At 36.2% G+C, this 22251-nt stretch overlaps 2 protein-coding genes across 6 annotated transcripts in view; one reads left to right on the forward strand and one right to left on the reverse strand.

The window, feature by feature from the left end:
- The window catches only part of DIS3 (DIS3 homolog, exosome endoribonuclease and 3'-5' exoribonuclease), a 26719-nt gene extending 5542 nt beyond the window's left edge, over positions 1–21177 (reverse strand). The window contains exons 1-20 of one of the 4 annotated variants that reach the window (XM_030813485.1): positions 20681–21177; positions 20361–20428; positions 19922–20079; positions 17256–17449; positions 16472–16545; positions 14984–15151; positions 14268–14432; positions 13015–13128; positions 12753–12890; positions 11760–11906; positions 11226–11342; positions 10862–10963; positions 10148–10212; positions 9971–10055; positions 7849–7976; positions 5034–5120; positions 2518–2674; positions 988–1202; positions 712–880; positions 429–587 (exon numbers count right to left, since the gene is read on the reverse strand). In XM_030813485.1, the coding sequence (XP_030669345.1) occupies positions 429–587; positions 712–880; positions 988–1202; positions 2518–2674; positions 5034–5120; positions 7849–7976; positions 9971–10055; positions 10148–10212; positions 10862–10963; positions 11226–11342; positions 11760–11906; positions 12753–12890; positions 13015–13128; positions 14268–14432; positions 14984–15151; positions 16472–16545; positions 17256–17349 (2184 nt within the window). In that variant the 5' untranslated portion in view covers positions 17350–17449; positions 19922–20079; positions 20361–20428; positions 20681–21177. The remainder of the gene's footprint in view (positions 1–428; positions 588–711; positions 881–987; positions 1203–2517; positions 2675–5033; positions 5121–7848; positions 7977–9970; positions 10056–10147; positions 10213–10861; positions 10964–11225; positions 11343–11759; positions 11907–12752; positions 12891–13014; positions 13129–14267; positions 14433–14983; positions 15152–16471; positions 16546–17255; positions 17450–19921; positions 20080–20360; positions 20429–20680) is intronic. The other 3 variants (XM_003257433.4, XM_003257434.4, XM_030813484.1) reach the window with 3 other exon arrangements.
- PIBF1 (progesterone immunomodulatory binding factor 1) overlaps positions 21140–22251 on the forward strand; it is a 225706-nt gene continuing 224594 nt past the window's right edge. For both annotated transcript variants that reach the window (XM_030813487.1, XM_003257435.4), the window contains exon 1: positions 21140–21432. The gene's annotated coding sequence lies outside the window, so the exon portion shown is untranslated. The remainder of the gene's footprint in view (positions 21433–22251) is intronic.

Genomic DNA, 22251 nt, shown 5'->3' on the forward strand with positions numbered 1-22251 from the left:
TAGAGGAACACAAAGGTACTTTGGCCAGTTTATTGTTCAAATATTCTCTCAGGGCTGTGGTTTACCTAAGGAGAATAGGGAGTATGTGTGTCACATAAGAAACACTAGAAGTAAGTTTAAAAAAAAGTTCCTTCCCTGAGTTATAAAGAGTCATTTATCGTTCCAAGTAGGACAAAACTTTACATGGTATAAAAGAAAGAAATCAAAGACAACAATTGCATATGAGAGGATATATAGTGGTGAGAAATTATGAGTAAAACCATAGCTTAGTTGGCAAAATTAAATGTAGATTTTCTGGCCTGTATTTAGAGATCAGGATAAATTCTTTAGGGTACAAAAAATAATTTTATGCTTTATAGGTACCATTTATGAACTCTCAAAGAAAAAGTGCCCCCCAGAAAAGAAAACAAACATGAGAAATACCGTACCTCATCATCATAAATAAGCTGCGGGTTTGGTTTGTCCTTTTCTTCAAAAAAGACTGTCCCTTCTAAACCATACTTTGGAATTAATACCACAATGGCATTCTTTCTTACAAATAAAATATAGGCTTCTTCACTTACTATTCCTTTGCTTTTGAAAAATAACTGTAAAATAACATACACCTTATTTAAATAGTCTTAAAAATTTTGAAATTAACAAAAAATTGAAATTAAATTAAAAATGAACAAAACTTCATTTTTTCTAGCAGTATCGGCAGAAGGCAAATACCTGGGTATGAAAAGCCACTGATGCACGTTGGGCATATTGAGCCATTTTGTGCCGGAAATTTAGATTTTTACATATATCTGCAAGCTTGTGTTTGTCTGTCAACTCCGGATAAGTACAGTCAGCCCCAATAGCCACAGCCAAAAGCCGATGAACAATGACATCTGCGTATCTAGATAGATGGAGAAATAAGAACCACGGTATGTCAGTACTAATATTGCTTTTAAAATTCAAAATTAACCATTTTCTATCTCCTTTAATTTCATAAGGAAAAAATACCTTCTGATGGGTGAAGTAAAATGTGTGTATATTGGAGATGCTAAGCCATAGTGATGAAAATCATTATCCATTCCAGAACAGAAGTACACAGCTTGCATCATACAGCGAGTGGCTAATATTCTCAACAGAGTGTTTAGATATGGAAAAGTAGGAGATTCGGCCTGATCCAAAGACTCAGCCAAAGACTTGGCTGTATCAGTCTTAATTTCCAAATTCTGTAAACAAAAAAGAGGGAAGAGCACCATATTAAACATTTCTAAGTCAGTGCCATTATGTCTTCAAAATATAACTGATCTGACTGAACAAACATCATGTTTTTGTTATTTTCCTTCCCTTCAAAGTAGAAGTAATAGCCAGAAACAAAACTGTACTAGTCACTACAGTTTTGTCAGAACAATGTTCGGATTCATCAAATTTAGCTGCTTTGTTCTACCCTAGGGAGATGAGTCAAATATACATCTCTTCTCTTAGGTCTTTGGAAGAAAAAATATAATGAAGGAAAAAATCCCTATTTACAGAGTAAGCCTTGGAGCAGAGGAGTGAGAAGCTGATTCAATTCCTATGAATCTGGAGAAGCTGGGCATGCATGCCGTAAAGGTCTGATCCAAAATCAGAAACCAATGCCATCGTGTTCGAATAATGCCCTGCAGTCCAACATTACTGCTCCCAGCTCTCTTCGAGATGGGAAGGATAGGGCCTTACTAGGTAATCCAAGGAAATGCAATGTAGGCCATAGTCACCCAAGGAGTAAGCACCCCTAAAAGAAAATCTACTAACAAGAAGTAGTGGGTATACAGGGCTGAAAAAATGTGCCCTTTCTATAGTTTCCTCTTTTCCATGTATGCAATAAATATACTTTTCTTACGAACATGAAATGGAAAGGATTTAACTGAGTTGAAGTAAATAAATAAAAAAATACATTATTTGTAAAGTCAGGCAGTTGACAGGAGCCATGAAGCAACACAGACATATGAAACATGCATAAAGACAAGGAAACATGGAAGAGTTTTATATGACCAGGGCGCTGCATAGATCTTAGTCTAAACATCTGGCTTTAGCATAGGGTGCTCTTTAAAAACATTAGGCTGGGTGCGGTGGCTCACACCTGTAATCCCAGCACAGCACTTTGGGAGGCCGAGATGAGATAATTACTTGAGTCCAGGAGTTTAAGACCAGCCTGGGCAACATAGTGAAAACCTACCTCTACCAAAAAAAAATACAAAAAATTAGCCACTCATGGTGGTGTGCGCCTGCAGTCCCAGCTCCTCAGGAGGCTGAGGCGGGAGGATGGCTTGATACTGGGTGGGAGGTGGAGGGTGCAGTGAGCCGAGATCGTGCCACTGCACTCCAGTCTGGGTGACAGTGAGACCCTGTCTCAAAAAAAAAAAAAACCAAAAGAAAAAAGAACTATTGGCATATTCTTGTTATTAACAAACAATAAAACCTTTATGGAAATATGAATATAAATAATTCAGAACAACAGGTAGATCAAAACACAAATAGATGATTTTTCAAACTATAGGACCTTACCCTTGACCTGGCTGCCTTAACAAGAATTTCATAATTTGATGGAGGTGGAGCAGGATGTTTTCGAAGCAGAGCATGTTCAGAAAATTCCTCATGAATTTTTTTTGCAACAGAAATATTGGCAAGTAACATAAATTCTTCAACCATGGAATTTGTTTCCCTGCCAATGGAAAAAGCATTAAACAAACAAACAAAAAAGAGAATCTGAGACTTCTATATATCATATTTTTTCACAGGTTACCTTTGTTACCAAGAATAAGAGCATTTCCTATGTAAACATTCATATGTGTGTGTACATTTGTATTTTAAATAACTTACGATTATTTCATCTCTCAGTTACTCTAACAATCCCTTATTATGCAACTACTGCATGAGTAAATCTTACATGCTAGAGGAGACTTTACAAATTGCACTCAGCCAGTTGCAGTGGCTCACACCTGTAATCCCAGCACTTTGGGAGGCAGAGGCGGGCAAATCATTTGAGCCCAGGAGTTCGAGACCAGTCTGGCCAACATGACAAAACCCCGACTCTACTAAAAATATAAAAAAATTAGCCAGGTCTGGTGGCACACTCCTGTAGTCCCAGCTACTTGAGAGGCTGAGGCATGAGAATCACTTGAACCCAGGAGGTGGAGGTTGCAGTGAGCCGAGATCACATCACTGCACTCCAGCCTGGGTGACAGAGCAAGACTCTGTCAAAAAACAACAACAAAATTGCACTCAAAAACAGAAGCTTACTACTCTATATATGAAATGAAAACAAGCATTTTTACTTGATTTTACTAGGTCCAAAAATATTTTTATTTAATTGTAAATCAATAAAGTTTACAAGAACTAAAAGCTATTTAGATCATACAAATTTTGGCTTAAAAACCAAAATTTTTAACAATAAGTTACTCAAATGAAGAGACCATAGTTATAATAGCTAATTTGGATACTTACAATGGGTCAGTCATTGTGCTATAAGTACATCCTGCCCTCAACACACACACCCACACACTCTGTTTAAGAAAACTGAGGATATATTCATTATTCTCTTGTTCAAGGTGAGAGTTATTAGCAGTATGAGAATTTGAGTCCACATAATCTAACTTCAAAACTCTTAACCAATCTGATACTGCTGTGATTCTCTATATAGTTATTCACATACATTTTTCGGTTAGTTTAGTAAATGATCCACCTTCTGTTGATACAGTGCTTTCTGTCTTGCAAGTCAATGAACATATATTATTAACCTTCCATTCAAGTTTCATCTTGTAACTTCTTGACAATACTTCTAAAGTATATTCATTTTAAAAATATTAGACCTCCAATCATATGGGGACATCTCAGAAATGTGTTCTTTCTTCTTCTTGGTAAGAAGAAATGGCTGATGTTTTACTTTGGCAAAGCTAGTGTCAACCTTTTGCTCATAAAAGCTCTTAGTACTGGGCTCATTATTAGCATTAATATTAGACATACTTACACAGAAGTTCTACTATAAGGGATTTTTAGATATTATAATAGCACTAAAGCACATATTTATTCTAAGTAAAAAATTTGAGTATATTCCCATTTTTAACCCTTGGTCATCTATTAGAAAAGTGCATATGCATGTTGAATTCCAAAATTACCTTAATGTAAATAAGAGGCAGGGAAAGACGCCTAAACCCTGATTTAACAAAAAAATTCTTGTTTCCTACATCTTAACTAAATCAACAACAATAAACAACAATAATAAACAACAATAGCTAATATCACCCTCACAGCACCCTATGAGGTAGGTGCCATTATCAATCATAGGCAATTTACAGACAAATAAATTGAGGTATGGAGAAGTCAAATAACTACTTTAGTGGGAAATATAATAGTAATAACAGCAGAGGGATCCAAACCTAGGGAGTCTGGATTCATAACCCATGATCTTCACCATTATTCTACCCTACTATCTATCCTACTATCCATTATTCTATCCTACCCCCATCTTTCTGGCACCAGGGACGGGTTTCATGGAAAACAATTCTTCTATGCGACGAGGGGAGGGAAGGATGGTTTAATCAGGCATTAGATTCTCATAAAAGTGCGCAACTTAGATCCCTCCTATGCACAGCTCACAATAGGGCTGGCGCTCCAATGAGAATCTAATGCTGCCACTGATCTGACAGAAGGCAGAGCTCAGGTAGTAAAGCTCACAGCCCAGGGGCTGGGAACCCCTGCACTACAGTATATTCTACTTTAGAAATTAATTGAGGTAATTTTTTTTTATCTTACTATAACTCTTACTAGTCAAGTTCTAATATATCACACATCAAAGCAAACAAATTCAAATTGAAAGTTCTTCTATTATGTGACTAAACGCAGTTTTATAGAAGAAAAACTGAGCTTAAATTTACTTTTCTGTCCTTTGCAAGCCAAATAAAGTAGAAATCATGATCCTAATCCTTATTTTGTATATAAATGTTTTCATTATAAGTACTTACAGTAGAAGTGACAATTAAAATAAAAAATCTTATTTAATGCCCATCAAAAAAATTACAAACCTAAGTTCCTTGGTCTGCAGATCTATAGGATCATGAGTTTCACTGTCCATGTGGAATCGAACTTCAGGAGAGGACAGAGTCAAAGCCCTACATAAAAATTAAAGAGAAAAATTATAGTCAAGCAAGCCAATAAGACAAAATTATAGAAATTATTCTTTTAAAAAAGACAATGACTACAGCAAGTGTGTAATAGTTGCTCTCCTGAAGGCTTTATGACCATCTGCTGTTTCATGTTCCATTTTCATAAACAGCTCAGTAGAGCTTTCATGAACAGCTCAGTAGATTTAAAATGCATTTAACAAGAGAGGACGATAGCAACACAAGGAAATCTGAATCCCTGTGCTTCTGAGGGTTTATATATCTTCTGTATCCAAACGATGAGTTTTTATTGAGCTGCATAGGTTTTTAATCACTTTTACACATAAAGAAGGGGATTGGCTGTATTTAATTTACTACAGAAAACAGTTACTGGGGCAGGGGACAATAAAGAGGGGCAAAAGGGAAGCTGCTGAGGGGAGCTTAGTAACACCAGAAGATCCACAGTTCAAAAGTATCTTCCACAAAGACTGAACCAACAGAGAAGCAACTGATAACCTACTATCACTAATAGGTTACAAGTAGTGATGGCTATTAATATTTGAGTGCTAAGTGTCAGATAAACAATCCATGCTCAGGACTTTACACACATGGTTCATTTAACGAGCTAGCAAGTTCTCCTTTGGAAAGTAAATTCCCACAAGGCAAGGCAAGTCTAATGTTTCTTGTAACTTGACATAACTTTCATGAGGTCAGCTCCAAATCAACCTAAAACTAAAAATTTTAATGAGGCTGGGCAACCTTGAACAATCATGGAGAAGGAAAAGAAGGGGAGGAGAAAAATTAAAATAAGATGGAGCAAGTTAAATGAAACACTAAGTCTAAGTCCTTGTCTTCCTCAATTCCTCACCTTTATTAAAAGAACTATAGTAGGAATACATACTAAAAAGAGAATCTCAAAAATATTCCTTTCTTGCCTTGTAGTGTGCACTTAAAACAAGGCTCTACTTCAGGTCTGATATGTATTTACTAATGGATTTTGACGTAAAAAGCAAAGTATACTTATCACATTTTGATCATTTTTCCTCATAGAACGCCTAAAATGTTATGTCTACCCATAAGTATTAATACTTTAAGAAGGCAAAACATGGTTGCTTTTTTTTTTCTGGTTGCTTTTTCAATTCTCCCTAAGACTAGAATGATTCAATGATGTTTTCCCAGTAGGCAACCATCTACTTACCAAATTAAAAATACAGAAATTTAAAAAATCCTTCCCAGTTTTAAAAAGCTATGTTACAAATGCGAAGTACTTTAAAACTATTAAAATAAATGTAGCTTCAATTTGCATTTTATTTACATTGCTTAAAAAAAAATCTTTGTGGTGTTTTGTGTCATATAAAAAAATTTAATTTTCTTCTTCTTATATCCAAGTGGCAAGCTTGAGCAAAAGTTTTGCTCAAGTTTAATAGCATCCGCTCGGTTTCAGCATGCCCAAATGATCCTTTCAGTTTCAAGTTTCATATTTAAGATCGCATAAAAAATTCCCTGAAAACTGAGGTGTTAGTAGACATAGATATATAACTACCTCAAACATGTCCAACAGAACATTCTGCAGTGATGGAAATGTTCTATGTGTGCCCTGTCCAATGTGATAGTCATTAGTCACAGGTGGCTATTGAGCACTTGAAATATGGCTAGTAACGCTAAGGAACTAAGTTGTTAATTTTATTAATTTTAATGAATTTAAATAGGCGCATCTTATGAAATGACACAAATGTACAATCCGCACTCACCACACCTTTAGAAACTGCTTGTGACCCTATCCTGGAGGGGCTTGGGAACTCTGAGACCAACATCTGGAAGGTTCATGTACTTGGTTTCCTCTGATAGTCAACAACGTCTTTTAAGAGTCAAATTTCTCTTAACTGGTTTCCTTCAACATGCCTGAGTTAATACTGTATATCGTATGCCTTTTGTAATTAGGCAAAAGCCATGACTTAACAGCTAAAAGACTCAGATCTGTTACTAATCAGATCTTTGGGAAGACTCCTTTTATGCAACTTTTAATTGTCTAAAAAATGAGGAGGTTGAATTAAATAATCTCTAAAACTTAAAATGCAAGGAGGACCTAATCTACATTTATTTAAACCTCTGAAACCCAATGTCCAATCTGGAAACTCAATTCTAATTAAAATTAGAAACAATTTCTAGAAGTCTTAGGGAGTCCTTGCCTTCCTGGAATTTCTTCAAGATCTTTAACTCAAACACAATTTTTTAACACAACAAATTACAAGGATGGAACTCCTGAACAAACGTCAGTCCAGAATCAAGTTGCTAACATTTAAAAGGAAGCCAGAGGCTAGGCATGGTGGCTCATACCTGTAATCCCAACACTTTGGGAGGCCGAGGCAGGTGGATCACCTCAGGTCAGGAGTTTAAGACCAGCCTGGCCAAAAGGTGAAACTCCGTATCTACTAAAAATACAAAAATTAGCTGGGCTTGGTGGTGGGCACCTGTAATCCCAGCTACTTGGGAGGCTGAGACAGAAGAACCATTCGAATTCGGGAGGTAGACGTTACAGTGAGCCGAGACTGTACCACTGCACTCCAGCATGGGTGACACAGTATAACTCCATTTCAAATACATATATACATAAATAAATGGAAGCTAGAAGAAACAGGAGTCTCTATTCACTCTTTTAAATAATTCACCATTGCCTATGATCAAACAATGTAAAGAGTATAAAAATTATCTTAATACTATGAAAAACAAAATATACCCTTTTTCAATCCTTCTTTTCTTCAGAATTTTGGCTAGTTTATTCAGTGCACGGAGACTAGTGGTAATATCATCATTCATGTTTGCTGAATCAATTCTCAACTGAGCTTCAGCATATGTCAGAGATGCCTAAAAAAGAAAATGTATGTTATATAATTCTTATAAATGATAGAAAAGTGGTTTTCAATATGTCCTCCTACTTTCACTACATAAAATCCATGATTTCAGAAAACCTAAAATCAGTAACAAAATAGAAATTCTTAGCTATGATATTATACTTCACATCTGTGATTTCTGGTTCATTAATTCTTATCTGAGGCATTATACAACTTAAACAAACATATTTTAAACGGTAAAATGGCAATGTTGTTAGCAGATAAACTTTAAACTTTACTTGTATATTCCAATTACTATATAAATACCCAGATAATGCTAAAATAAAACACAAAGGTGGGTTAGATCGATTCCTTCTCTGATAACAAATATGAAATCCTTTCCAGATGATCATTATTCCCCTGCAAATAATTAAGACTGTAGGAGTCGAGACACCATGTTTTGCAAGAAATCTAATAAATACCCAAAATTAAGCATGTAAAAACCAGACAAATCCTAGTAGAAAAGAGTTAAAGTAATCCCCAATGACAAATAACCCAAATATACAAATAACTGCTTCTGTTCCTATTTCTCTCAGAGAAATCCACCATTTTTTTTCCTTTTTTTTTTTTTTTGTTTGCCTAAAGAGTAGCTTCACAAGTGAAAATAAGAAATAGCATAACAGAGTTAGATAACGCAGGTCAGGTCAGATTCCTGGGAGAGCCAACTCATCTACTAAAGGCTAAGAGTTTCCCCTCTGAAAAAGGTTTTATGTTATATGTTCACTAGGTTTGTTTTCATATAATTTTGTTATACTGACGAAGTCTTACAGAATTAAAAGGCATTCTTATTTTAAAGTACAAACTGTGATGGCTTAAATAATTCACACCATCATTATTTATCAGTCCAACACTGTTTCCTTTGCAACCACTAGTTAGCAGAACAGCAAGAAGGATGCCAAAGGGCCAGAAAAAACAGGTTAAGCTTGGAAAACAGATCATTAGAAGATAAAGGGTTTGTCAAACCTTGAAGAAAGATGTAAGGCAAAATAAGAGAGAACATAACGGATTTTTGGGAGAAGTACAAAAAAACAGGAAAAGGACAAGAAAGACAACCTGGCTCCATTATGAATAAACATGATCTCAGGCTAGTTCTACTAAATCCAACGGTGACTTAAACATCATTTCTGTGAGAAAATGTGAAGAAAGAAGTGGTGTACCTGCTGCCTTTTAAAACACTAACCATTTATAAGTAGGAGCAGCTTCAATTACTAGGGTTCTTGAGTTAGGGCATAAAACCACTAGCTGCTCTTCTCAAGTATATATACTTCGTAAGTTTCTGAATACAGGACAACTGCAACATGAACTAATTTCTGAATCACATCAAAAATTATCTGCTTATAACTGGAAAAAAAAACCCTCAAAATTTTGCTGTAACAATGCCCCCTATTCTATCCTGAGGGCACAGACCTAGCCCTTGTTTTTCTGCCTAGAAAGACTCTTCCCCTCCTACCCAAACTGAAATTCATTTGTCTGTATCCACTTTACATGTTCAAAAGAGCATCTAGCTTGATTGAAACATTCTCAAGAAGTGGGCAGCAATCTCAAATTTAGGTGATGGCAGTGGAGCTGGGGCTGGTTACTTTGGCTTGGTACTAGCTGGGTCAAGAAAGCTGGCAATAAGACTCTGGTGGCCTGTTCTGCATTCTTGTCTGAGAGTAGGTAGCAAAAGGGCCAAATGAGTTTTAGTGTAAATTTAAGTGCATCTGTACGTGTGTAAGCAAGTGCCCGCAGCTGTGGACTTTTTTAGACTATGTTTATATCTCAGGCATTTATATGCATATGTTTTTTCTACTTTAGGTTAAGTAAATATACATATAAATAATTATACGACATCTCTTTTCAAATATATAAATATTTTTATATATGTGTATATATACGTATATGTGAATCTTTAAAAAATTTATTTAGCTTTTTTCAAAAAAGTACCAAAAAGATTAAAGATTAGAGATTAATAGCCATGAAACAAACCTTTGAATTAATAACACTTTTGGTAAACTTCGTTTTTAAGATTTCAGCGTTATGACTCATTTCCCAAATACATGAAAATGCCAGCCTGTGAAGGAAAATACAGAGTATTTGTTAATGGGAATCAGGTTAAAGTAGTAAATACAATGTCTTCAAGGAAAAAAAACCATGCAGAAATACCTGTCAACGTCACATTTTAAGGAACACAAGTTAGAGCTAAGCAACTCTGGAACCATGTCAATCCTCTGCAAAAGATAAAAATAGAACCACAGATTACTTAGCTATATCCATACATTTATTTGAGGTTCCATTCTCAAATAACATTAATTAAACAAGGAACGAAAAGAGTGTTCTGGTTTTTGTAAATAGGAGAATTGAGAAAAGGTCAAATAAAAGGTTTGTTTCTATAAAAGCACTTATACAAAATTGTTAAAGAAGGAAAGCTATGAAGGAAAATTGGACTTCATGCCAATTAATCTAAGTTTAAGTCCTCTACACTAACGACCTAGCTGTCCTCTGAAAGTTTTAAATCTCTGGTCTGTATAAGTTTATACTTGATAACTGACACACTCTATGACTGGACCTTTCTCCAGTGCTTCATATAAACTACAAGGTGTTTTTAAAATACTAAAAAAAGAACAGAGAAACTAAATTTTTACGGAAAAAAGTATACAGAAGAACTCTGACAATAAATCACTAATAGACTAAGTTTAACCTTCCCCTTGACTTTCACAATACTTTACTTGTTATTTGAAACACTCGATAACAAAAATTTGCAATATATTTAGTGATTTAAAGCCACCTTATTCCATGTATTTTTCTTAGCTAATTCATGGCCGTTTAAGAATCCTTAAGCGTCCATGATTGTTAAATTTTTAAATTCAATACATTTACCTTTTCACAAAGATACACAGTTGTTCCTCTTCTGGCTGATTCTTGATCCAAGGCATTTCCTGGCCTAATAAAATGGCTCACATCAGCAATATGAACACCAACCTTAAAAAGATAAAAATAAAACCATGTCAATATGCTTGACTGGGTAAATGTATCTAATGGAGTTTTAGTAAGATAAAGTTTAGCTAAATTTAAAAAAGACTCAGTCACCTCTCCCATTTCAACTTCTGACATATGGCCAATAGCATGCAGCTACAATTATACTTCACAAGAGTAATTAACAAACAAATTCTATTCTAGGTCAAAAGAAAATGAACTCAGAACAGAACTATATTTAGGTAAGAACACTATTACATATGAATACCTCCAAATTTCCATTTTCGAGTTCTCGACAATGTAGAGCATCATCTATATCAGTACATCCTGGTGGGTCGACACTACAAACACACAGATGCCTCAGGTCTTCTCGGTTTTTCATGTCCTAGAAGACATGAAATGATAAACAAATAAATTATTTCCAAAGCACAACTACAACATATTAATAGCTCTTGTGAAATCAGTATTATGTATACAAAAACAATTTAGCTGTATTTTCTTGATGACACCCACATTTCTTTTTCCTGCACTGGAGCAGAGAGACACCACATATGATTTGTAACTAATGGTTTCCTTCCCTTTGAAACATTTAACATATCCAAGTGTCTGCCACATAGAAAAACTTACCCTTCAATGAAGAAGCAAATGACTTCTTCTGTAATTCCTAAGAATGCTATACCCAACAAAATTCAGGAAAAGAGGTCCCATGGTGTCTACATATTTAAAAACACTTACAGAAATTAAACAAAACTAGGGAAGATATAATAATTTATAAAGTCACTACAAATTACTTTCAATTTACCTTTTCAGTAATGCTCCAGGGCATCTTTGGCAGAAAACTAAGAACAGCCTGTGAAAAAGGCTGATGGGGAACATCGTGTTCAAGTAACAAAACTTCTGTTTCAGTCTCTTTCTCTCCAACATCGCCTAAATTTTTCACAAAGTGTCCCTGAAACCAAGAGGCATTATTAGAAACGCCTATTTTATAGCAAATTTATATCTTATCATATTAAATTCTTCAGCATTTATGTATCTTCTCAGTATTCCTAAACATTCCCATAACGACTTCTGAAAAACGACCCTTTAGTAAATTAGACAAGACTTCTCAACTGATTTATGATGGAAACTTTGTAACGGTTCAGCTCTTACATTCTAAAGCATCTATTTCTTATTAACGTTCAAGTTTAAAATGTGCTTCCAATATAATCTTTTCAAAATTTGTTGATTAGAATCTATATAGAACTCACTTTTCATAGTCATGATCAATAAAATTTATAGGTTTAAAAACTTACATAAAAGAGGCCAGGCACAGTGGCTCATGCCTGTAATCTCAGCATTTTGGGAGGCTGAGGTAGGTGGATCACTTGAGGCCAGTTCAAGACCTGCCCGGCCAACACAGCGAAACCCTATCTCTACTAAAAATTAGCTGGGCACAGTAGTGCACACCTGTAGTCCCAGCTAATCGGGAGGCTGAGACACAAGAATTGCTTGAACCTGGGAGGCTGAGGGTGCAGTGGGCCGAAATCACAAAACTGCACTCCAGCCGGGGCAACAGGGTGAGACTCTCTCTCAAAAAGAAGAAATTTACATAAAAGTAACCAAAAGATTTACACTGGAATTTCATAAAATTAATTTTCAAAGTAGACACGCTACTTACCAGGTCACTTTGTGAAATATCTCTAAATTTCAGTACAAATTCTACATAAAAGTAGATTCTATTTTTATTAAAAGCAGAAATACTATTCACAAAATTTTAATTAAACATCCCCACATAAAATTAATACTTTAAGCTTACATTTGGATATCTGGAATTTCTGGGCCAACCATCAATAGCAACAATAATTCTTCGTCCTTCTAATGTAGAAGCCTGTCTGGTTTCTATGCGAATTCGAGGGATTCTCTTATCAGCAGGTGTAAAGAGATGTCTTCTTGACTAGCAAAAATTAGGAATAAAGATTTTACACAAAAAAAATCTGAGGATGGAGGCAAAAGAAAGGCTGTAAGTTCTGTTAAATGTTTATCATTTTTTTATTACACAGTAAATGCTCTTTACTCACCTCCTTAATGTCAGACTTGGAAAGCATGCCACAATATGGTCTCCAATTCCTTTTTATTATTCCAACAACTCTACCTGTAGGCTTCAACATTTTCTCGCTTACAGCAGTCTTAAGCTGAGATATAAAAATTAAAATGTTCAGTTATATTCCTCTAAGTATTATCAGGCAATTTCCTTTCAAAATCAAAATACATACATGGATACTAATCCATTCAGGCAGTAAATTATGACATAAGACTACAGAATGTTGATGTTTCAAAATTCTAGACAAGAACATGCCAAACCAAACCACAGACATTCTCTCTTGATAATAAACTACTACAAAACAATCAAAAAGCAAAAACAAATAAATAAATATAACTGAATACATATGTTAGAACTCAACACTTTTCAGGATTAACATGAGGATTTACTGACTAAAATACACACACAGGTCTGGGAATTAGATTAGGCTTTTAGTACTAGTTTGTACAAATTAGCTATGTGGTATGGTGACTAGTTCCCTTTGGACCTTTATTTATTAATTCTAAAGGTTCTTCCTTATAAAAAATAAAAACCCAAATAAAGAGTGTCTGCTATTAGAAATAACAAAAGTTCCTATGGTATTTCACCTCTTAACACTATCCAAAGGCCTTGACTCTCCATGGATAATTTTATAGTGAGACTCCAGAGCAATGAATATAAATGATGGAAAAAGAAGAATAAAAAAACTGTTACATGCATTCCAACTATTTATAATATTGTAATTATAAAATACAGAAATAGGTCATATCAAGTAGACTTAGCTCATAAGAAATAACTGAAAGTATTCTCTTCATAATATGGTATCAGATAAGTTGCCCAAATATAATGGCCCAGAAGTACGTCTATTATGTTAAGGGAATTTTACCTAAAGCATTTTCTAAAACATTTCCTAAAACATTACTTAAAGCATTTCAGAAAATTTTAAATACGTATTTACTTAAATCTCACTAAGTCTAATAACATACTTGAATGTCACAGATTTTCAGTTTCATACTTGTATTAACTCATATTAACAGTCTGTTTGCATTTAAACCCATTTATTTGAGCAAATTAAGACAATAAAAGAAAACTACATAGAAGAGAAAAAAAACGTGTATGACATGCGTTAAATATACAGAACTATGATTTTATGCAATAAATCTGAAAGCAATGAAACTTGTTTTCCAAAGCTGACATATTAATAATACAAAGCTACACAGACAAAAAAAAAAATCCTGCTTAGATTCATACCATTCGTTCTCTCTCTTCTTCTTTCTCTACATCTTCTTCATTTTGACCTTCATCATGTAAAACCACAGAAGATGGTGCCACCCACTGACTCTTGGGGAGAAGCTCCACAGCCACAATATCTTCGTGAATAGCTCTGTTTAAATGTTTAAGTCCCTGTAAGATTATCTGTTTAAAACAACAGAGGGCACGTGCCCAAATATTTTTAACGGCAATATAATAAAGGGAAGATCATCTAACAGATATTTACATACACTCTGAATATCTCTATGGAATCTTTATTTCTCCTTTATAGATTTTCTTTCTCTATTGTGTCCCTAATTCCACAATCTTAATTTCTCAGTATCAGGTAGAAAAAATGTAAGTCAGAAAATACAGGTTGTGTTCATGGCTCCATCAGAACTTACACTGGTACCAAGAGACTTTGGAAAAATTATTTATGCTCTCTAAATCTCAAGGTCCTGATCGGTCAAATAAGAGTACACTACCTAGTTTTTATAGGTTGGGTTGAATATTTAATGAAATGCCATGCGCCAAGATTTAAAAAACTACTGGACAAATTGTGAGCACTGCAAAAAAAAAAAAAGAAAAAAGTTACTATTTGCTTTAAAGTATGTGAAGCCTCATATGTTATGCAAATAGTATTTACCATTAAGTGTTCATAATATATAAAATATCATCTTTATTTTAGTGTATAAGGAATTTATTTATATACTTGCCTCTTTATTTTCTTCATTGTCGCCATGAATCCATACTGTAGCTTCTAAGTAATTTTCCCTGCTGGCTCTAAATGTTCCTTGAAGGTATATACCAGATTTTACACCTTGCTGTAGCTTACTTAAGGGAAGATGCTCTGAAAATATTATTTTTCCACTTTCTATTTCATTCTATGAAAGAAGCAAACCAAAAGATGCCGCTAATAAGTCTTCTGTTCACTCAATACACAACTATTATTAATATCAGAGAATTTTTGAAATCTGCATTATGATATACACAACTCTGAATAGGAGAGAAGATAGCAGTGTTTCTTATAGGCCAGTGCTAACAAAAACAGCTTTCTATGATGAAGGAAGTATTCATTTTGCGATCTCTAATATGGTAGGCACTAGACACAAGTTTCTCTTGGGCACTTGAAAGATAGATAGTACCACCAAGAAACTGAATTTTTAATACATATTAAATTTAAACAGTGGCTACATATTAGGGCAATACTAAATCTGTATTTCAAATATCAAACCCAACTTTTATCTTCTCATTTCCTTTTGGTTTCATAAAGTATCATAAAGGTAAGAAGGGATGACAGAAATGTAAAGACTGGATTTATGTATAATGTCCTATCACTTAAAACCTATTTCTATAACAAGGGCTACCATTTATATTTACCATACCTATGTGCCAGGCACTGAGATGAAAATTGCATTAATGCTACAGTTATCATCTTATTTGATCCTTATAACAACACTATGAAGTTATTATTGCTAAACATTATATATTTATATATAAGAAAATGAAGGCTCAGAATTTAATTATTCCCTTAGCACTCCTTCTCACATCAGCTATTGTAATGACTCCTTTACTCACCTCTCTGCCTCTAATCTTTCCTGGATAAAATGCTTAATGTTACACACTGACATGAGAGTGGTCTTACAAATAAATACCATTTCTAATCATTCTCTCCTGCTCCACCAATCCACATTCACATATCATTACTTTTTCTTAGCCTGACATGTAACGAAGGGATCTCAGAATCCTTTCCCCTTCATAGCAGCCCTTCACGGAGATCTTTATAAATCAATTGAAAAATTACTAACTTACAGAATAAGTTCTAGGTCTTTACTATCTGGACATTCCCCTCCCTCTTCTTTCATCTGTCTGCAGTGCCTGCCACTTCTTTATTTGTCAACAGCTACTCTTTATTCACAAATCAGCCATGGACTCCATTCATTTTTTCCTCAACCAAACAGTGCCACCACGTACCAGGCCCTACCCAGGTTAATGGGAATATATCTATTTTAGAAAGTTAACTCCTTTAGGAATGGCATTTCAATAAGCCTATGACATCCACTCCTGTTTATAACACAACTATTCCAAATCCAGCTTACCCACCCACATTCCAATTTTTAAATTTGATAACTATATGCCTAATATTTCAAAGTGGCTATTTTAATATTTTTACTTTTCAAAAACAAAATAAAACAAAAACATACCCCTTCTTCAGACAAACAAGCAAGACGATCTATGAGTTCGGGGTTAGCAGTTAGGCTCTTTACATATTCTTCACCTGAAAAAATAAGTTTATGTTGTTTTTGATAAGTGTTTTTTCCTTAGATATGAAAAAAATGGATAGTCTTGTTTGCGACAGTATACATGTCATTCTTTCATTCATTGAGAGACACTGAGAGTCTCACTCTGTCTCTCAGGCTGGAGGGCAGCGGCGCAATTACACATCACTACAGCCTAGAATCCCTGGGCTCAAGCTATCTTCCTGCCTTAGCCTCCCGAGTAGCTGGGACTATAGTTACATACTACCCTGCACCGCTTTTTTTTTTTTTTTTTTTTTTTTAATTCTGTAGAGCTATAGTCTCCCTATGTTGCCCAGGCTGGTCTTGAACTCCTGGTCTCAAGCAAGCCTCTTGCCCTGACCTCCCAAAGTGTTGGGATTACAGCACCTGGCCTCAATTTATTTAAAAAACAAAACCCAAAAATCTGTTGATGTGATAATACCTAAGCAGAGGCAGGGGTTCCAATATATTTATGAGATTTCATTGCTAAACCAGTTGCAAATAGTGAGGCGAAAATTAACAGCCATTGGGCACCACAACATATTTAGGTTAAAAACTATGTGAAATTTAAAAATACAAAAATATCACATGAAGTTATACAGGACTACGAAAATACTAAATAGTAAAGTGAACATCTGACTATAGGCCTGATGATTATTTTTACACGCATTTGTAAACATGCACTAAGTACTTCTACATTTAGACTTACAAGTGAAAGCTGGTATTCCTTCTTCTACGGCTTTCTCTTTGTTTTTCCTGTCATTTGTTATGAAGATAACTTGCAGCTGGTTGTCTGCTGACATTTTTTTCAAATGTTCATTGTACCATTTTGCTGCTACTCGAATTGCTCTATCATTCCTGTCATTAGCATTTTCTCCCTGTTCTTGTTCTACATAGGTTTCTCTAAATGGAAAGGAAAGAAAAGACGAAATAAAAGGAAATCAGTAGAAACGAGGATCTGTGAAAACTCTTAGCACATAAATGCTTAACCACTAAACTAGAAAAAAAGCCAATGGTATATCTTTTCTCTTGAATGTATTCAGATGTACACTTCAGAGAAGAAATTAAGATTCATATAATTCTTATAATTAAGAAACTTATAATTAAGTTTTTAAGAAACAATTTGCTTGCAAAAGAAGAAAATTATGTTATTAAGGGGACAAGAAAAAGGCTAATACAATTTTATTTCCTAAAAAGAAAAATTCAAGATCAGAATCTATACTTTAGGTTGAGACACTAAGTAATAGTTTGTTGAGACAAATTATAATACAATTTCACAGGTCTGATAATCAGATTTCATTCAAACTGTAGGTTAATAGCAATTCCTAAAAGCTACAAATAGTATAATTAGATCATTTATAATCAGAATTCTACAGTCATTAATAAATAATGCATATAAATTATCCATGGTAAACACTAATAGCTGAAGCTATGTAGAGACTGAAAAGTCAGGTATATTAATAGATATTACGTATTTCTTCTATCTAAACTCCCAAATATGTCAACACATTCATCTATTTCTCTAAATCTGCTCATCAAAGCCAGGTTTAAGTACAACAGCAAAGCTCACCACAATAGCTTCCAGTACTTAATGGTAATAGATTCAATTTTATAATTTGATTTATATTAATAGTTTTAGAATCATTTTATTCCTCATCGTTGAATGCACTTTCTAATGCCTTTTTTTTTTTTTTTGAAACAGAGTCTTGCTCTGTAGCTCAGGCTGGAGTGCAGTGGCATGATCTCAGCTTACGGCAACCTCTACCTCCGGGTTCAAGCAATCCTCCCAACTCAGCCTCGCAAGTAGCTGGGACTAGAGGCATGTACCACCACAACCAGCTAATTTTTGTGTATTTTTAAGAGACAGGGATTTTCCAGGTTGGCTAAGCTGGCCTGGAACTCCAGGCCTCAAGTGATCTGCCCACCTCAACCTCCCAAAGTGCCAGGATTACAGACATAAGCCACCATGCCCAGCTGCTAATGTTTTAAGCTTATCAGTGAAAGACACAGTCATAAATTTTTGAATTGGTTTTAAACTTGGGTCTTTCTGCACTGAAAAACAAGTGATGTTTCTATTTCTGGATTTCAAGGAGGTACTAACAATGAGAAGCCTACAAGGGCTTTACTGGTATTCTTTACAAGAACATTGAAGTTTGAGATATAAGAATCAAGAAAGTTGAGAAATTAAGGTTTTTAAAAATGTGCATAATCTGATGGAATTTCATTACCAGAAGTCTACACTCTAATCCAATGGTTCTCAATTGAGTGAATTTGCCCCCCAGGGCATTTTGCATCATCACAACTGAGTGGTGGTGGTGGTGGGGGTAAGGGGTAGTGATTCTGCCAAATAGGCTAGGAACACTGTTAAACATCCTACAATGTATAAAACAGCCTTCCCACCACAAAAAAATTACTCAGTTCAAAATATCTATAATGCCAAGATTGAGAAGCTCTGATCTAATCCAATAAAAGTACTCTAAATACTCATCATAGATTATTTATGTAATATAACATAATAGGCAATATCATATTTTTTGAGACCACACACTGAGTTCAAAGGTCTTGAACCTAAAACCACAACAAAGAATTATATTCCTGGCCAGGCGAGGTGGCTTATGCCTGTAATCCCAGCACTTTGAGAGGCTGAGGCGGGCAGATCACGAGGTCAGTTATTCCAGACCAGCCTGACCAACATGGTGAAACCCTGTCTCTACTAAAAATACAAAAATTAGCCGGGCATAGTGGTGCACGACTGTAATCCCAGCTACTCAGGAGGCTGAGGCAGGAGAATCGCTTGAACTTGGGAGGCGGAGGTTGCAGTGAGCCGAGATCACGCCACTGCACTCCAGCCTGGGCGACAGAGTGAGACTCTGTCTCAAAAAAAAAAAAAAGAATTCTATTCCTTAACCTAATCTTGCTCAATGTAATCAGTTGCAAAGTATTAAACTTTTAGACCATTAAGAATAAATCTACTTTCTATTTTTAAACAACACAGAAACTTCACAAACTCATATATTTTATTACCCTCTGTTAGTTGTTCACATACATAATATGGTATTCCAGTAACTTAGGCAAATCTCATCTTCCAAGATTCTATGGTCCAACTCATGCTAAAACCAATGCAAAATGAAAACATTTTGGAAATAAAAGTACCTATTGTAGTCTAGGAGTCAGCAGACCTTGGTTTTAGGCAATGCCTGTGTGACCTTAGAGAGATCCACTTAGCATTACCTTCGGCACAGCCATGTAAGAATCAAATAAGGTATGAAATCTATCACTTATCTTCTGACAATGTCACAAATTACTCACAGGAACCCTCTCCCGAATTTAGCTAATCTTGTGGTTTTCTGATATTTAACGTAATATTCCTCCTACCTATGGTGCTCATTAGTGAAAGTATAGAAATGCTTCTCTTGATTATTAGTCACATCTCGGATGCGTTTATATACGGGGGCGCTGCGATTTCTCACTTCTTGAAGAACTGTTTGTAGCACAATTACATTCCTGATGGCAGGGTCCTCAAGAACATCAATCTTAAAAAAATAAAGATACAGTTAATTTTTCCTATATTCATTTGTAAGTAGCTCTGTCAAACATAAAATCCTGTTTTATGTTGGGCATACATACTTTATGTTTTAAAAACATTGAATAAGTTAAGCCAAGAAGCTATTTGGCTATAGAAAACGAGACAATAGTCACTAAACCCTTCATATCTATTTAAAAAGCACACTTAAACACCAATCACAAGACTTCGTAGAATTAAGGGTATTAATAAATACGTTGGCCCACATAGTTTTTGTTCCTAGGCACTTACAAGCTGCCTGGGAGTCGCAGGCTGGAGGCCACAGAAGCCCAGGTCCCCGGCCTCCAGGCACTTACAATCTAAGGCAGAAGAGACACCAGGAGTTAGAAAAATAACGTGTCTAAAATACGACTCCAAGAACTAAATTTTTTAAAGCACAAGGAAAAGAACCTCGGCCTGGGGAACAGGAAGCTTCGGTCCCGAGGGGGTTTCCCTTTCCCTAGGTATGTGACACTACCAAAGACCCTCCTCCCTGGGCCTCAGTTTCCCTATCTGTCATACCCCCTTGTTCCCCTGGGGCCGCGCTGTCCGTGGTTCGCCAGCCCACGCACCTGGTGCAGTAACACATTAGTGTCGGGCAGCAAGTAGTGCGGCTGCGGGCAAAGGCTGCTGGCCGGGTCCTGGGGCTGCGGCTCCAGGGCCGGCCCCTCGTGCGCCCCGCCACACGCTGCGCACCCGGGCGCACCGCAGCCGATGTCGTCTCGCAGGTAGTGCTCGCGCACGATTTTCATCACGCCGCCCGCCCGAGTCTTTTTTAAGAACGTCTTGGATTTGAGCATCTTGCCTCGCCGCGCAGAATCCTAACCCCAGCAGTGCTCTTCCAGCAAAAGGCGTCAAGCTAGGGTACAACTATGCCTCACCCGGAAGTTCTCCCCTTTCCATTCCCGGATATTAGTAACACTTGTCGCGGGAAAATGCCGAGACAAACATTGGTTGGCTCTCTGACGGCCGCAGGGATTGGGCGAGAGTGAGGAGGGGCGGCAAAGCAAGGCGAGGAGCCATTTCCGCCCGTGGCCTAGGCGGGGCTTGCCTCTGGACTCCACCTCCCAGCGTGTATTGCTTTCCGCTCCTCGGAACATCCGGGAGAGCAGACTTCCGGCGGCTTGTGGGAGTGCTGCTTCTGTCCTCCTTGCGGGTGCGGAGGTGGTTGTCGTGGTTACGGGTCCTAACGGTCCCCTGCCTTGAAATCCCTTGTTGAGGGCCTGCAACCTTGTGCTTCCGACTGGAGACGCCTTTGGTCCCTCGAAGTGTCTGCACTGGCGGCTGGTCAAGCCTTCAGTGTGGAGTAATTGACGCTTTCCGGGTAACTTGGGACTATCATCGCTTTCTTTCCCGCGTGGGGCAAGGAATCCCCCGAGCTGCCAATTTTGGGGCTTACTTTTCACGCCGAGTGTATAGGCAGTCCCCGTCCCGGGTCCTTTGTAATCGAGGAGAGAATTTGTCTTTGAATTCACTTTTTCTTACCTGTTTCCCTTCAAAAAGGAAGGAGGCCGATCTTAGTATAGTTCTCGCTGTTTCCCCTCCACACACCTTTCCTTATCATTCAGTTTAGAAAAACTGAAATATTTAATAGCATAATTTGTTATATAATGAGGTATTAAAACGAGGTAGTTACTAACATTCTTAGGAAAGAGTAAGAAGTAAGTTCTATTTAGAATTTCTTGAATTTTTCTTATACCCTGTTGTTTTCATTCTATCTATAAAAAATGTTTTTGTCCCCGTTTTCCCTATTTAAAACATCTTCAATGATGCCTCATTGCCTGTAGAATAAACTCCAATCATATTTTGACATTTAAGGCTCTCCAGTCTTGATCGTTAAGGGCGTGTGTGTGTGTGTTTGTGTTTGTGTTGGGGGGGTGTGAAAGGAGTAACTATTCCAAGACTTGGCTTTGTTTTTTTACTTCCACTAACGTATCATTAATAACTGCATGATTTCTCCTTTTTACCATGCCTGTCCAAATCTTTCAAGATTCTAAGTGCTACCTCTGTGTAACCTTTCCCTGACCAACTCAGACGTGATTTCTGTTATCTTTGAGCATGTGTTGTTTTTAGTGGTGCCATTCTTGATTATAATGGGCTTTTTTCTTCATCTTGTACATTTCTTTGTTTCCTCCAAATAAGA

This window comes from Nomascus leucogenys, chromosome 5 (genome assembly GCF_006542625.1).
Source record: "Nomascus leucogenys isolate Asia chromosome 5, Asia_NLE_v1, whole genome shotgun sequence".
Lineage (NCBI taxonomy): Eukaryota > Metazoa > Chordata > Mammalia > Primates > Hylobatidae > Nomascus > Nomascus leucogenys.